Source organism: Symsagittifera roscoffensis, chromosome 9, assembly GCF_963678635.1.
Source record: "Symsagittifera roscoffensis chromosome 9, txSymRosc1.1, whole genome shotgun sequence".
Classification (NCBI taxonomy): Eukaryota; Metazoa; Xenacoelomorpha; order Acoela; family Convolutidae; genus Symsagittifera; species Symsagittifera roscoffensis.
Window position 1 is genome coordinate 22,974,067 of NC_087070.1, and position 13,891 is coordinate 22,987,957.

Here is a 13,891-nt window from a genome sequence, read left to right on the forward strand (position 1 = left end):
CAACATTTTTTCTAGTGTCGAGAAACACCGGTTTGAAATTTTGATTTTTGGTCTTATTTCTATCGAATAAAGGCAAGCTAGCAGGCTTAAAATAGCTTATTTATGCTTAATTTAAGCCGCAAAAACTTAGTTTTAGTCGAGTAAAAGTATTATTTGAATTTTTTTTTGTGAATCAAAAATTTCAAAAAATGCTGCAAAACAATTGAAAAAATTTGTCGATTTTTTTTATTTTAACGATTTTTTTTTCTAATAATTTTTCTAGCAAAACTGTCGCCCAATTAGCCTGATCTACTATGACTGACGAAATTGCTCAAATTGTAATTTTTCGTTCAGATCCTTTTATCACATCACGTAGAAAAAAGTATTAATTTGAAAAACCTTTTCTTAATTTTTTTGAGTATGGTCGTAACATTCTGGGCTATTTGCACAGTAACCGGCCATCCTTGTTTTTTATTTGCAATTTAAAGGTGTGGGTTGAAAATATTCTTTATGTGGCATATCATCACGTAAATGGTTTTTATGAAGAATTTCCGGTTGGAGTAAAAGTAGCACAGCAATTCTGATCGCAGTAATTTTTAGAAAAAATAGAAATAAACGAATAATGCAATTCTTGGTAATCGCCTCTTTCCAAATTTTTCTAGTTTTTACCTGCTTCAGTTTTCAGTTAGCCTAGCCATGGATGAAAGCTTTTAAAATCAGCAACTCTAATCCCTTGAACCAAAAAAATATATATATCTTCAATTTTTGTTTTGTGGCCTTACTAGTTTCTTATATAAAGTTTTTTTTTGCTAGATAAAGTATTACGAATGATTCACTTGTCTCAGGTTTCAAGTGTTTGATATGAAAGATAGGGTTTCTATTTAATTTTATTTGCTTTTAAACATATCTTTTGTATGGTAAATGGTGCGAAGCTGCAACTTAACAACTTTATTTAGGCAAGTACCCGACTAGATTACCCGAGAGTATGTCGCTGCGATTCAGGATGTGTTCGGAGATAGCTGAGAAGATCAAACATCTCGGGTACAAGTCGGACATAGGTTATCAGACCCTTCTATATCCAAACGAAACAGAGCTCAGGTGAGTTGGCTGGGGGTTTTAAAGAAATATGCTTTATAACTAACTAATGTAAATAACTAAAATCACTAACTAAACGACGTTGTCTCTGGCGCGGAATACTTGATCCGAATAATTCTCAAAAAATGAACGAAACCAAGCAAAAAGGGCTGACGAGAATAAGTTTTCTTAGTTTTTCTTCTTCAGCACGTTGGTTCTAGTTTCTCATCTTACTTTGAAATGATTTGGAGAAACGATTTTCTTTATTTCTTATTCTTTCTAGAAAGTGTTATTTCTGTTCCAACCAACTTGGATGAGATAAATCTTCATATAATATCTTCAAATTTTATTTGAAATATAATGAATTATTAATTTGAACAGTTCTTTCTAGGCGTCTGTTCATGTTCCTGGTTGAGAACCTTCCACGTGACCAACTGGATACTTCGGCTACCTCTGCTTCAGAATTTCTGGACCCTACGACACGACTCAAACTGCAACTGGCCTCTGTACTCCAGAAGCAAATACAGGAACCCTGGAAACCCCACTACTTAGGCCCCAAGAACAAACAAGCGCAGCGAGTGTTCAGAACCCATTGTGACATGTGTTCCAAGGAGGAGCTGGAAATAGGAGATGTTTCTAAAAAGGGGTTGGTGCCTGAGTTAGTGGAGCTCAATAGTGTGTGGAGTGAGAGAGAAGGTAGAAGAAGTGTGACTAAAGTGGATTCTGACGCCATGCGAGCAAAGATTGAAGAGTTAGAGAATGAAATGGTAATTTTGATAACTGCTGCATCACATCTTGTCTATTTAGAAATTGGCCCTTAAAATTTTGAAATTTTTGGTGTCTGTTTAACCTTGACGTCATAGCGTATTATTATGAAGCTACTTTTTCCCAATCTAACTCGCAAAGTGGGTGTTACTTTTGCTATAATCACGATCTGTAGCATTGGTAATCTCATAGCATTTTTTCTGTTTGTGTTGTGGCTAGAGTTTGGCGGTTGCTAAGCCTCCTTGGCCAAGTGGAAAGGACGTAATATTCTTAATCTCGAGATAGCGAGATCAAATCCGCTGTGTATCAGAACTTCGGATCTTTTCCAGTTTGCCACCCCTCGTAAAATAACAAAATAAAGCTGTTCAAAAAGTGTGTTCATACGGCATTTTCTATGTGACAAATGTTGTAAAACTTTGTTCGCCTGTTCACGCTGAAACGTTTTATTGCAGTTTATAACATGGAAAGTCATTTTAAGTAGACTGTCATATATTGATTTTCAGAAAAAAATAAGGGGAACTGGAAAAGAGCCAGAAGTTTTACTAATTTGTGATTTATTTCTAATTTTTTTTTACTTCAATTTATAGAGATGCTTTTTGTGTCTTTTTTGCTAGTAGGTGCGAAGCGCAGCTTCGCTACTGTGTTGTGTATGTCCTTATCTTGATGGAATTAATTCTAGCGCGTATTAACTTCAGTTTTGAATTCGTTTTTTAAAACTCATTTATACTTTGAAAGTTTTGCGTTTTTTTTTTGAGAGAGAGAGAGAGAGAGAGAGAGGGGACACTTTATTGTTTCAATATACTTATGCAGTTGCAGAACTGATTGTATAAGAATCTAGTGTACAATATTACGCAATGGTTATATAACATAACAAGAAAAAACATAAATTACTACGAGGTTGAATCAAATAATTGATTTAACAAAATAAATGTCCTTGGATACGGAAAGACTCTCCTTATTGGGTAACAGGGTGTCATTTTTTCCTATGATGAAATTTTTAATCAGAGTTTTTGTTAATGTGTACGGCAGTTTTCGATTAAACAAGGTTCGGATTATTGTGTTAAGGTTCCTGATTGATGTAAATAAGAAAGACTTACGAAGGAAATCAGTTTTACATGTTAAAGGGAACAGTAATGTTCCAGTTCGATGGTTATAGCGGAATTCAGAATTTGGGAATCTTATATGCGTGAAAGCTGGGGCATCGTTTCGGCATAACCTGTGAAGGTAGTGTGCTGATCGGTACTCGATAATATTCCGAGCAGTAGGAATTTTGTGCTGTTTCCTTAGAAGTGTAACGGAATCTCGTTTGCTTATATTCATTATTATCCTGATTCCCCATTTTATTTGTTTTTCGAGTTTCTCAATATTATCTTGCGTACATCCGTTTAAGAGCATGCATGGATAGTGCAAATGGCTCAGTACAAGAGTATTTAACAGGAGAATTCTAGTACGCAGAGGGATTTCGTCACGGATGCATTTTATCGTTTGGATTGCTGTAGCCATTTTTTGTAAAATTTTGTTAATTTCTTTGTCGAATGTTAAGCTTATGTCAATATTGACGCCGAGAAATTTAACTGTCTCTGTTAAATTAACTTGATAGTTTCCAACTTTCAATGAAAGATTTTCAGTTAGTTTCTTTTTCGACGGTGCAGAAAATACAATGAACTGAGTTTTGTCTACATTAATCATTAATCGATTTAAGTGAATATACAAGAGAATTTTATTGAAATTGTTTTCAATGCTCTTTGTTGCTGTTTCGGGATCTGAATGAAAACTAAGCAGAGTCGTGTCGTCGGCATATTGTACTAGCGTACATGATTTGTCTATTGTTTGTGGTAAGTCATTTACATACAAGTTGAACAGCAGTGGTCCTAGTACAGTACCTTGGGGAACACCTTGCTCTAATTTAAGCCAATCTGAGTGTTCGCCGTTTACTATTGTCAATTGCTGTCTGTTTTCTAGAAATGACTTAATAAGAGTTGTTGCTGACTGTTCAAAGCCAATGTGACTTAGTTTCCTTTCAAGGACTGAATGAGAGAGTGAATCAAATGCTTTAGATAAATCAAGAAATGCAGCCGCTGCTATGTTATTTTTATCGAGATGGAATCTGATTTTTTCTGTTGTGTATAAAAGAGCATCATTAGTTGAATAACCTGGACGAAAGCCAAATTGTTTTGGATTTAGAATATTGGAATTTGCTAAGAATTCGTGAATTTGGGATGAAAAAATTTTTTCAAACAACTTCGATAGAGTGGGTGTAATAGAAATTGGACGATAATTTACTGGATCTGTCGAGTCGCCTTTTTTGAATATGGGAAAAACGTGTGCCTTTTTTAAGGTATATGGGAATACGGATTTCGAGATGCATTCATTGATAATCATCGTAAGAATTGGGTTTACAGTATTAATGCTGTCTTTTAGAGCCCAAGCAGGGATTTTGCTTGGTCCTAATGGCTTGTTTAAGGGAAGTAATAAAATTGCATCTTTCATTTCTTTGTGAGTTATGAACTTGAATTGAAAGTGCCTATTTGTTTTGCTGTGTACACTGTACTCAGTTGGTACATCTATGGGAGGATCTGCGTTTTTGTATTCTCCTAATGTTGAGAACCTGTAGTTAAGGAAATTTGCTTTCTTCTTATTTTCAATTATAGTGTCGCCAAACGAATTCCGTAGATCACCTATTTGCGTTGACTGTTTCATGGTGTTCCTGATAGAGTTTATGAAATTCCATTGTTTTTTTGGACAGTCAAGCATTTTGAATTGAGCTGTTTTCTCTTTCTTGTATAAATGTTTTAGATGATTGTTGTATTTATTTCTTATTCGTTTATAGTTTTCAAAATTGGCATCTGTTCTTGATAATTGATATGCCTTTAGAAGATTTTCTTTTTCCTGTTTTAAAGGTCTATTGACTGAGTTAAGTACTTTACCAGACAGCTGTAGCTGCGGTTTATTTCGGATATACTTCTGCTCTAGTGGTGCGTGAGCGTTTAGGGCATGCGAGAAAATATCTTCAAATTTTATTAACATTTTAGAGATATCGTTTTCTTGGTAGACGAGAAACCATGGACTCTGTTTAAGTTCCTCGCAGAACCTATTTTTACAATAATTGGTTTTGTTGAAGCGAAAAGTTCGAATTGGAATGGCTTTTTCGAATCGTTTTAGTTTGCTAATACACATTGTTATTAAATGGTCCGTGTTTATAGGTGGTTCTGCTACAATAGTTTCTTTTCAAAGAGATTTGGTTGCTTTAATGTTATCTAAAATGGATTGGCTGTTTTTAGAGTTGTATGTCGGTATCGACTTATTGGTTATTGACAAATTGTATGGTTTAATAGAATCGCTGAGAAATTTAGCTTCATGTTTATTCAAGTAGTTAATATTGAAATCTCCCAAAATCGTAACATCTCGCGCTTCGGAGGCAGCGTAATCGATACCTTTAGTGTATCTTCTATAAAAATTTCCTTGAATTGTTTGTGTGGGTTGTAGGCAATAGCAATTATCTGTCTTTTTGATTTTTTTGAGATGATTGGGCTATATTCCACCCAGAGTCCTTCAAAATGGGAGGGACGTAGATAATTTAAATCTTCTCGAATCTTAAGGTTAAATTTTTTTGGAATAAGAAGAAGAGTACCACCACCTGCGTGTTGACCAGTGCATTTTTTGTTACGGTCGCATCTAAAAATTTCATGGGTTGTTCTGCAGAATGAATAAGTTTGATGATCGCATGTTTCGTCAAGCCAGGTTTCCGTAAGACCGATAATTGTGTTTGAGTCAACTATTTCTGACAAGAAACGCATTTCCATGTGTTTGTTCTTTATACTTCTACAATTTAGAGTTATATATTTGAGGAAGTTGTGGTGTTCCTTTGCTTTGTTTGCCAGGATTCCATATGAAAGTGCGGGACCTGGATTGACTTCGATGTCCCCACATTGAAGAAGCAGGATTTCCAATATTCCAATCTGAAAGGTTAGTATCACAACTGCGCAATAGATGCCAGCTGTGAATCTAAAGTGGCGGTTAGACGTCATGTTTCTAGTTTTGAGTAGTGCGGTGCTGTTGGGTTCATTGTACTTAATGGGAATGCTAGTTAAAAGGGAGAAAATAAGGAGAGTCTTTAAAAGCCATTGGCTAAACATAAATTTGATAGATCCAGATCATTGGGTAATAGACTACTAAAACAGCATTAGTATGGATAGTATCTATTATGGCGTAAGTCATAATTACTACGATTGGTATTCATATAATTGTAGGTTTGATTGTTGCTGAAACCATGGCTCGCAAGACTCTTTGGGTGCTCGGGGCCCCACGAGACTTGGCTTGAACCAGGTTTCATACGATTCCTCTGAGGGTGCGCTGGGCCCCTAGAGTTGGAAGTATTCGGAGAAACAACTCGAGGTGATAAGCTGGATAATGGTAGCACCTTTTCCATGATTGCATTTTTTAAAGTACTAACAGAACGCATCAAATGTACTTCATCAAAGAAGATTGACTGATAGTCGTTTATGCTGACAATTTTATCGTAGATAGGAACAATTTGATACTTTTTTTTCTTAAATTTATGAGCAATAAGGCTGTTGAATTCAGTTATACGTTTACCACTTACAGAATCGGGTCCCGATTTCACAGGCGGGACTTGGCATATATTGATTATTGTAGGTGAAAACTTTGTCTCAATTTCACTAATGGTGGCGCAAAAAGTTTCAAATATATCATCTACAGGTTTGTGTAGTTCCCTTGTGAGTGAATTGGTGCCGTCCTGGAAGGTTACTGATTTCAGCTCAGTATCGTCGTACTTTTTCACAACTGATTGTTTCTCGCTGCAAAATGACCCGCGGTAAGAATGAACGGCCACGTCTTTGGGCAGCTCCTTCGTGTCAAACTCCGCTAAAAAACTCGAACCAATAATCAAGTTTTGAGTATCAGTGGGGATTACTTTGGCAGCAAAATCAATAGGTGCTCTGAGTCCTTTTGCGTTTTGATTACTGTTTGGAGGATTACTGGATGTTGCTAGTACATTGACAAGGTTATATATTTGAACGTAGTACTTATCTTTTTGTTCGGGATTGAGTTTCGTGAAGTCGTCGGGCAGCATCAGAAGCATTGGTGTTGACATTGTGTGAAGCCAGGAAAATGCCAGGAATAATGGTGCTGTTGGTGTCAAGGATAATATGCTGAAGTTAGTAGTCAGTGCCCAAAGAATGGCAACTAGTGTTTCATCACTCTCTATTTAATAAGTTTATCACAACAATTAGGCTATAAACTTATTTGATTGATGGAAAATTGCCGTCGGCCTCCAGAAACTCTTTTAATTGATTGCTGAAAAAGTTTTGGCTCCTTTGTCATTGTTGTTTTGTAGAAAGAGAGGGAGCAGGAGAAGTTGTTGAGTGCGATGAGTAGAATTCAGTCGATGAATGAGGATGGTCTCCTGAAGACACCCAGAGGAGTGGATGAGACAGCAGAGGGAGAGATGGAGAGACAGACTGAGTTGAATGAACTGCAGACGCAATCCACCCAACTCAGTAAGAGATAATACTGACCCTGCTCAAATAACCTTGAAAATTAAACAAATAAATGGATCATGACAAGATATAGGAACTGATTTATCAAAAAATCATGGCAAAAAGTTAATGCCATCATTAGATATCTATATTTGGAAAAGAAAGCAAAATATGTTCTGTGAATGCTTAAGTTCTTCTTACAAGAAAATGTTGTCGGCATATTGCAATAATGAAGAGCGAAAGGCAACTTTGAATTTGGAAAATCTATACCATTTACGCAAGAAAACTAGCTAGCAGTGTTATTTGACAAATAATTTTTTTCCGACCCAACTAGCAAATAAAAAGGGACATTTGGTGGCATTTTTGGAATTTTTCCAAGCATTGGCAGTTTAATAGACATTGCCAGTTCCTCTGGGGAAAGTTATAATTTATAAATTTATAGTTGTATTTTGAAGAGTTTGCTTGGTGAATTAATTATTTTACCTTTTTTATAATATGCGTTTTTTTCAGCTGACAAGTACGGAGAGGCGTTGCGCAAAATAGAGTCCTGTATCGCTAAGACCAAGGCGGCAGTTGACCGAATAGAAGAGCTGAGTGGAGACCTGAAAAGCAAGGAAGCCATGTACAAGTCCATGAAGAAGACATTCGACCTCCTACCCACTGCTCAGGTGAGCAATAAGCATTCTTGCTAACACGTTTGCAAGTGCGTCTGTAAATAAGCTTGAAGCGGAAACTTATTGCTGTTAATTTGGTTATTCCTTCTTACTCGCTACAGTTTTGTTTTTAAGTAATGAATAGCTCATTAGTACTACAATCACCATTAAATGAGTCCCCTTGATATATTGAAACGAGGAGCGTTCGCATTGAATCTGAAAACAGTTTTTCAGATTCAATGCGCATTGTGACTTCATTGTGTCTTATTTGTTTTTTTTTTCAAATTGTGACTTCATTGTGGCTTATTTGTTATTGTTGTTAGAACTACATAACGAATCTCTTCGTATGAGATCTGATTCATCTCTGATTTAGGAGAGCATCGAGAGACTTGAGTCGTTTCTGCAGTCGGCAGAGGAGAGGATGACTAGTCTGCAGAGTCAGTTCGAAGCACACTACTTGCCACTACAGAAAGAGAGAGACCAGTTGAAGCAGCAGCTGGAGAAGGAAGTCACACCTGCGCAGAAGATGCAGAGAGAGGTCAATGGTCAGTTGAGTTTTGTGTTGTAGCAATTGGGCAATGGGTTTTTAAGGAGACATAACTTCGAATTCCCGAAGCTTCTTTCCGTTTTTTCTTATTGTACCAAATTATTGTAAGCTCGATTTTTAGTTCGTAATTAAGAATAAATTTTCTCTAAATCATCAATTAGCGGCTCTCTCTAAATAAGCTGAAATTAGTGGCTCCCTCTAAAATTGCATTATAATCTTGAATGAAGGAATTGAGTATGAACAGCATCCGACGTTATCGGAACTTTCGTTGGGGTACCTGATTTTCAGAAAAAAAAAACAGTAGCCGAGAGTTCCTTTGCTGTCTGTATGGTGTAAGTCGGAACAATAAGAAAAGTACGAAGTGTTGATTTGATTCGAGTTAATTGGGATTCTTGAAACTTGAATTGATTATGCTTAATATGTTTCAGAATTAGAGGCTAAGTTACAGCAATTGTCCAGTGTGAATAAGGAGAAAGAAGAGGCCATTCGGATGTTGTCCTCGGAGACGAAGAGCGTCGATCAGACGAGATCCAGACAGGTCTTCACCGACAAGATATTCGACATCATCGGCAAGTAATTTATGAGCTGAAAATTCCGAATATCGGTTTGGACCGTCATTATAGGTAGTCCCCTGTTGAGTCATTTTATTGAATGGTTATTTGATATGCTCATAGTTGCTAATTATGGTATAGGAGTTTTGCTATTATATGTTACCTTTTCGAGCATTTATATAAACATAAAACTCCTTGTTTTGAAAACTTATTGCTCAGCGGGCTTATTTCATCGGGCAAATTCTTTATGGCCGAATGGTAGAATATTGAGATACCCAATCTGATTCAAATCTATTCAATTTAGTTTTTTTTTTGGATAATGTTAAGGCTTTTGAGTGGTTGGTTTGGTCCTTCTGTCATGAGAACATCCCCATTTGAATTGTTTTCAAGCAATATGATTTTTGTCCTAATTTTGTAAGTTTAATTTTTGTAATGGATATATGTGTTATTTTTTTGCAGGTCAGATTCACAAGCAGAAGTTGGAGATTGACAAGATCAAAGTGGAGAACTATGACCTGATGAGAGATGTGGTGTCCCTCAATGGGAAACTAGACAGAGCATTCCACGTCACAGATGAAATCATATTCAACGACGCAACGAGGGTGAGTTGTGTGTCTAGTGAGTAAAATTTAAAAATCACAGACCGAGTGAGGAAAATCTATTTCAGACTTGGTTCGGCTTTGTTGATTTTTATCGAGATTTTTTCTTTTACTAGCCCTCTATCAACAATACCTAAATTGTTTCGGTAAATAGGTATTTAGTTGCCCTACCGAAACCCGTCCTAATTGGAACCCGTGAACATACGAACCCTGTTATTATATCGTTATTGAATTTGTTTTGAAGATCCGATGAAATGTCAGATCATCTGCCCATTCATTTAAGGTTAATTTTATGATTTTAGAGTGAAATTCAGGAATATTAGTTTTTTATTCTGCTATCAGTTTACAAAGTGATTTCAAAAGATTCACGGTGAAGGTTGACGCTAACTACATGGTAACTACAAGTTTCTTCAATTTTAGGACGAGACAGCGAAGAAATGCTACAAGCTATTGGCAACATTGCATGAGAACTGCCAGGTAATAAACAGAAACCTCTGACTTGCTTTTCCCGGCAATCTGTTTAAACATTATTACACTATCTAAATTTAGAGAGGGTAATAGTACGACTGATTTTTTTCTTCTAACCTCAGTCGCAAATGTTGATGCGACTTTTGGGCCTCTTTGCAGCTTTTTTGATAGCATGTGCTTTATCATTGGATTAGTTTGGCATTGTGCTTCCGAATTTATTACATGCGTGGATGCCTTCAGTTTGTTGTATTCCAAATTATTACACGCTAAATTGTGTCTATTAGTATTTGGGGTCGCTTTTGCTGCATCGCATCGGCAATCTATAAGCATATGTCCAAGGTTCGAATCCGATACACAGCAAATTTTAAGTAATTCGATGCTTATTTCTACTTTTTCGTATTTCATTTTATAAAGTTGCCTTTTGTCGTGTTCTCGATAGTGTTTGTGAAACGCAGCTTCGCATCTGTGTTTAACTGGCGTTTGACCTACTTGGAGTTACAAAGCTGGCCTCCAAATATTACTGTTCATTCCTTCTGGGTTTCGAGATAAAGCGGTTTTTTATGATTTTTTCCCGAAGAACTTAGATTAAAAAATTAACAGAACTTGGAACTCTCAACACAATGGAGGTGTGCTTTCAGGGTACACTCTGGGATTGCACATATGGCCTCTAATTGTGATTGCTTAAAACCTTTTAAGAGCCGAGATATAACGTTTTGATGCTTTTTAATTTTATTTTGTTAAAAACATGGTTCAGCTGAAATACCTTTTAGATATAAACTGATTTTGTTTTGCCAGCTTTACTGATTTCTTTTGTCAGCGTTGCTGATTTTTTTTGTCAGTTTTGTTGAGAGTTGTAGGAACCAATTTTTTGTCGGCTTTTTTTACTCGATAAGTAAGTAAGTAAGATTTTTGATTTTTTTTCCAATTTTCTTTTCTACAGTTTCAAGCGAATAAATACAGTTCACGGGGTTTTTTGATATATGCTTAACTTTTCTGTTGGAAGAGAAATTTTTAGTTTTTTTTATGCATAATTTTTATTTATTTTTGTTCTGAAGTACCTGAAATCAGTTTTTGTTGTAATTACTTAGGTGTGATTTAGGTTTGAGCATTTTCGTTTTTCTTGATGGGCGCCTTTTTTCATCGTAATCTATTTTTGTTGCGAGCCAGCTCTCTTATGGTTGCCTATTAACTTCAGATTTGATAAATTTGATGCAATTGGGTTATTTTTGTAGGTTTCCAGAGTTTGTAGGTTTTCTGCAAGTTATTTTTTGTGGAATTTTGTATTTAAGTTATTTAAATTTCATTTGTTAATTTTTTTATTTTGATGTTTTATAGCAGATTGTTTGATTGAAAGATTTATAGCAAAGTTTTTGGGTGCATGTTCGAATTTTTTGAATATCGATTTTTGGATAGAAAATTGTTTCTTAGTTTCTATTATATCTTATCCCAACGATCTATTAGTTTGGGTATTAGTTTAGTCATACGATCGATTAGTTTCGTCATAGAAAGAAATAACTGATGTTTGAGTAGCTCGCATACTCATTATTTTTGGGGTTATTGATTTCTGTAAGAATTCATATAAAATTGTCCTTGATCTTATATCCTACGATTTATTCAGTAGACTTATTTATGTTCTGATCTTTGGCTTTTTACTTTGCATCGGAAGTAAAGAAAGAAAGAAAGAAAGAAAGAATTTATTTCTTCAGATATGATGCATACAAAAACATTTAACAATCAAACATGCGAACAAACTCTACAAAGCATCAATTAATCATCTGAAGAGGATAGACAAAGGTCAAAGATATGACCACTGGGTGTCTACCCTGAGTATAATAACAAACAAGAACTGAAGAAATAAAATTAGAAGAGCCTAAATTTAAGTGTTACCTTTTGTGTTATGGTGTTACAATTGTGCCTTTGTTATGTTCTTCAAAAACCCTGGTATCTCGAAATTTCTAAAGTCTTAGAAGCTCATCATCTTTTCAGCCAGTATTCAGAGCCTCATATGAGGTTCTGACAGCATCCAGTGACAGACGTAATGAGAAAAAAAATAAAAAATTCTCTCTCAAATCCGTCTAAGTACATGAGAAAATATAAATTTTTATAAAAATGTCGATATCTCGAAAACTAGCAAGTTTTAGATGCTCTTATTATCGCATTAGAATCCGAAGCTTAAAAGGGTTTCTGATAGCACCCAACTCAAGGGTTAAATATTTAGCATTAAACAGAAACGGGAAATTATTTAAACACATTTTGTACTAATTCATAATTACCAAGAATGTAGTTATCTCTAAACTTATGAACAAATAGAATTTCACCATTTCTTTCCATAAGGCCGAAGTTCTTCGGCAACAAGCTATTCTCACCCAAAATATTTAAGAGTTTTGAACCTCTGTATGTTAATGACTGTAATTTAGTTTTATTCTTGCAAAAAGGAGGACAAAAGGTAATAGAACTCGATTTTCTAGTATTGTATGCAAAGTTTTTCAGTGTAAACAACGAATTAAGATATGGATTTGGATTTCTATTATGAGCAGATCTCAAACAGAACTTCAGTAGATCATAAATATACAGTTCATGTACTGTTAATATTTTATTATCATAAAAAGTACTGGTAATGCTGTCATATTTTCTTTTGAAAAAAATCATTCTTATGATTTTTCTTTGAAACAAATGAATTTGATTGAGCGCTGCAAAGCTAGTTCCGCCATATACGAGCAAGCCATATTGTATAATTGGTTTAATGTTAGCATTATAATATTTCAACAAAACAAATTTTGGAACCAAATACCTCATTTTTGAAACAACACCACAATGTCTACCTAGTTTAATTTTCAATTTTTCAATGTGCTGAGTGAATGTTAACTTACAATCAACTATTACTCCTAAATACTTACATGCTGACTGAGGATTATACGCAATATTATCAATTTCAATTTTAAGGTTAGAAGCACTTCCATTATCAAAACTAATTAAGGTGGTTTTATCTGAATTAATTGTTAGTTTATTTAAATTCATCCATTCTGATATCTTTGTGACATCCTCTTGGAAACATTCAAACCTTGCGCTATTACTGGCTATGTTGGTATCATCCGCAAACAGAAAAACTTTTGAGCTAGATGCAGCAAGGTGCAAACCATTTATATACACCAAAAAGAGAAGGGGACCTAAAACAGATCCCTGGGGAACACCGGTGGTCACTGGCAACCAATCCGACGAATAGTCATTTATTTGAACACATTGAAATCTGTTGTTTAAGTAACTGTTAAACCAAGCGAGACAATTACCCCGGATACCATAATTTTCCAATTTACTCGAAAGAATTTTCATATCCAGAGTGTCAAATGCTTTCTTCAAGTCAACAAATAGGCTGCATTTAATTTTCTTGTCTTTACACATTCTTAATCTTTCAGTTAATTCAGCTAACGCATCAATGGTTGCAAACTTTTGCCGGAAACCAAATTGTCCTTCGTAAATAATATTAAATTTTTCAAGGTAATTATACAACCTAGAGTGCATGATTTTCTCGAAGATTTTGCCACAGCTATTTAAGAGTGCTATTGGACGGTAATTGCTAATATCCAATTTGCTTTCAGATTTATGCAGAGGCATAACTTTGGCATATTTCAGCGCCTGAGGAAAGGTGCCACTTCTAAATGATAAGTTAATTAGATAAGTTAAGTAGGGAGCTAGAACAAAACAGGTTTTAATGAGGAACATGTTACTTATTTCATCCATGCCACAAGAATTTGTCGGT

At 35.2% G+C, this 13,891-nt stretch overlaps 1 protein-coding gene across 1 annotated transcript in view; it reads left to right on the forward strand.

Moving 5' to 3' along the window:
- The window catches only part of LOC134854766 (coiled-coil domain-containing protein 22 homolog), a 35,345-nt gene that overhangs the window by 14,194 nt on the left and 7,260 nt on the right, over positions 1-13,891 (forward strand). The window contains exons 3-10 of the mRNA XM_063871123.1: positions 936-1,077; positions 1,445-1,820; positions 7,175-7,337; positions 7,827-7,984; positions 8,343-8,514; positions 8,945-9,085; positions 9,527-9,669; positions 10,087-10,143. Coding sequence (XP_063727193.1) covers positions 936-1,077; positions 1,445-1,820; positions 7,175-7,337; positions 7,827-7,984; positions 8,343-8,514; positions 8,945-9,085; positions 9,527-9,669; positions 10,087-10,143 — 1,352 coding nt within the window. The remainder of the gene's footprint in view (positions 1-935; positions 1,078-1,444; positions 1,821-7,174; positions 7,338-7,826; positions 7,985-8,342; positions 8,515-8,944; positions 9,086-9,526; positions 9,670-10,086; positions 10,144-13,891) is intronic.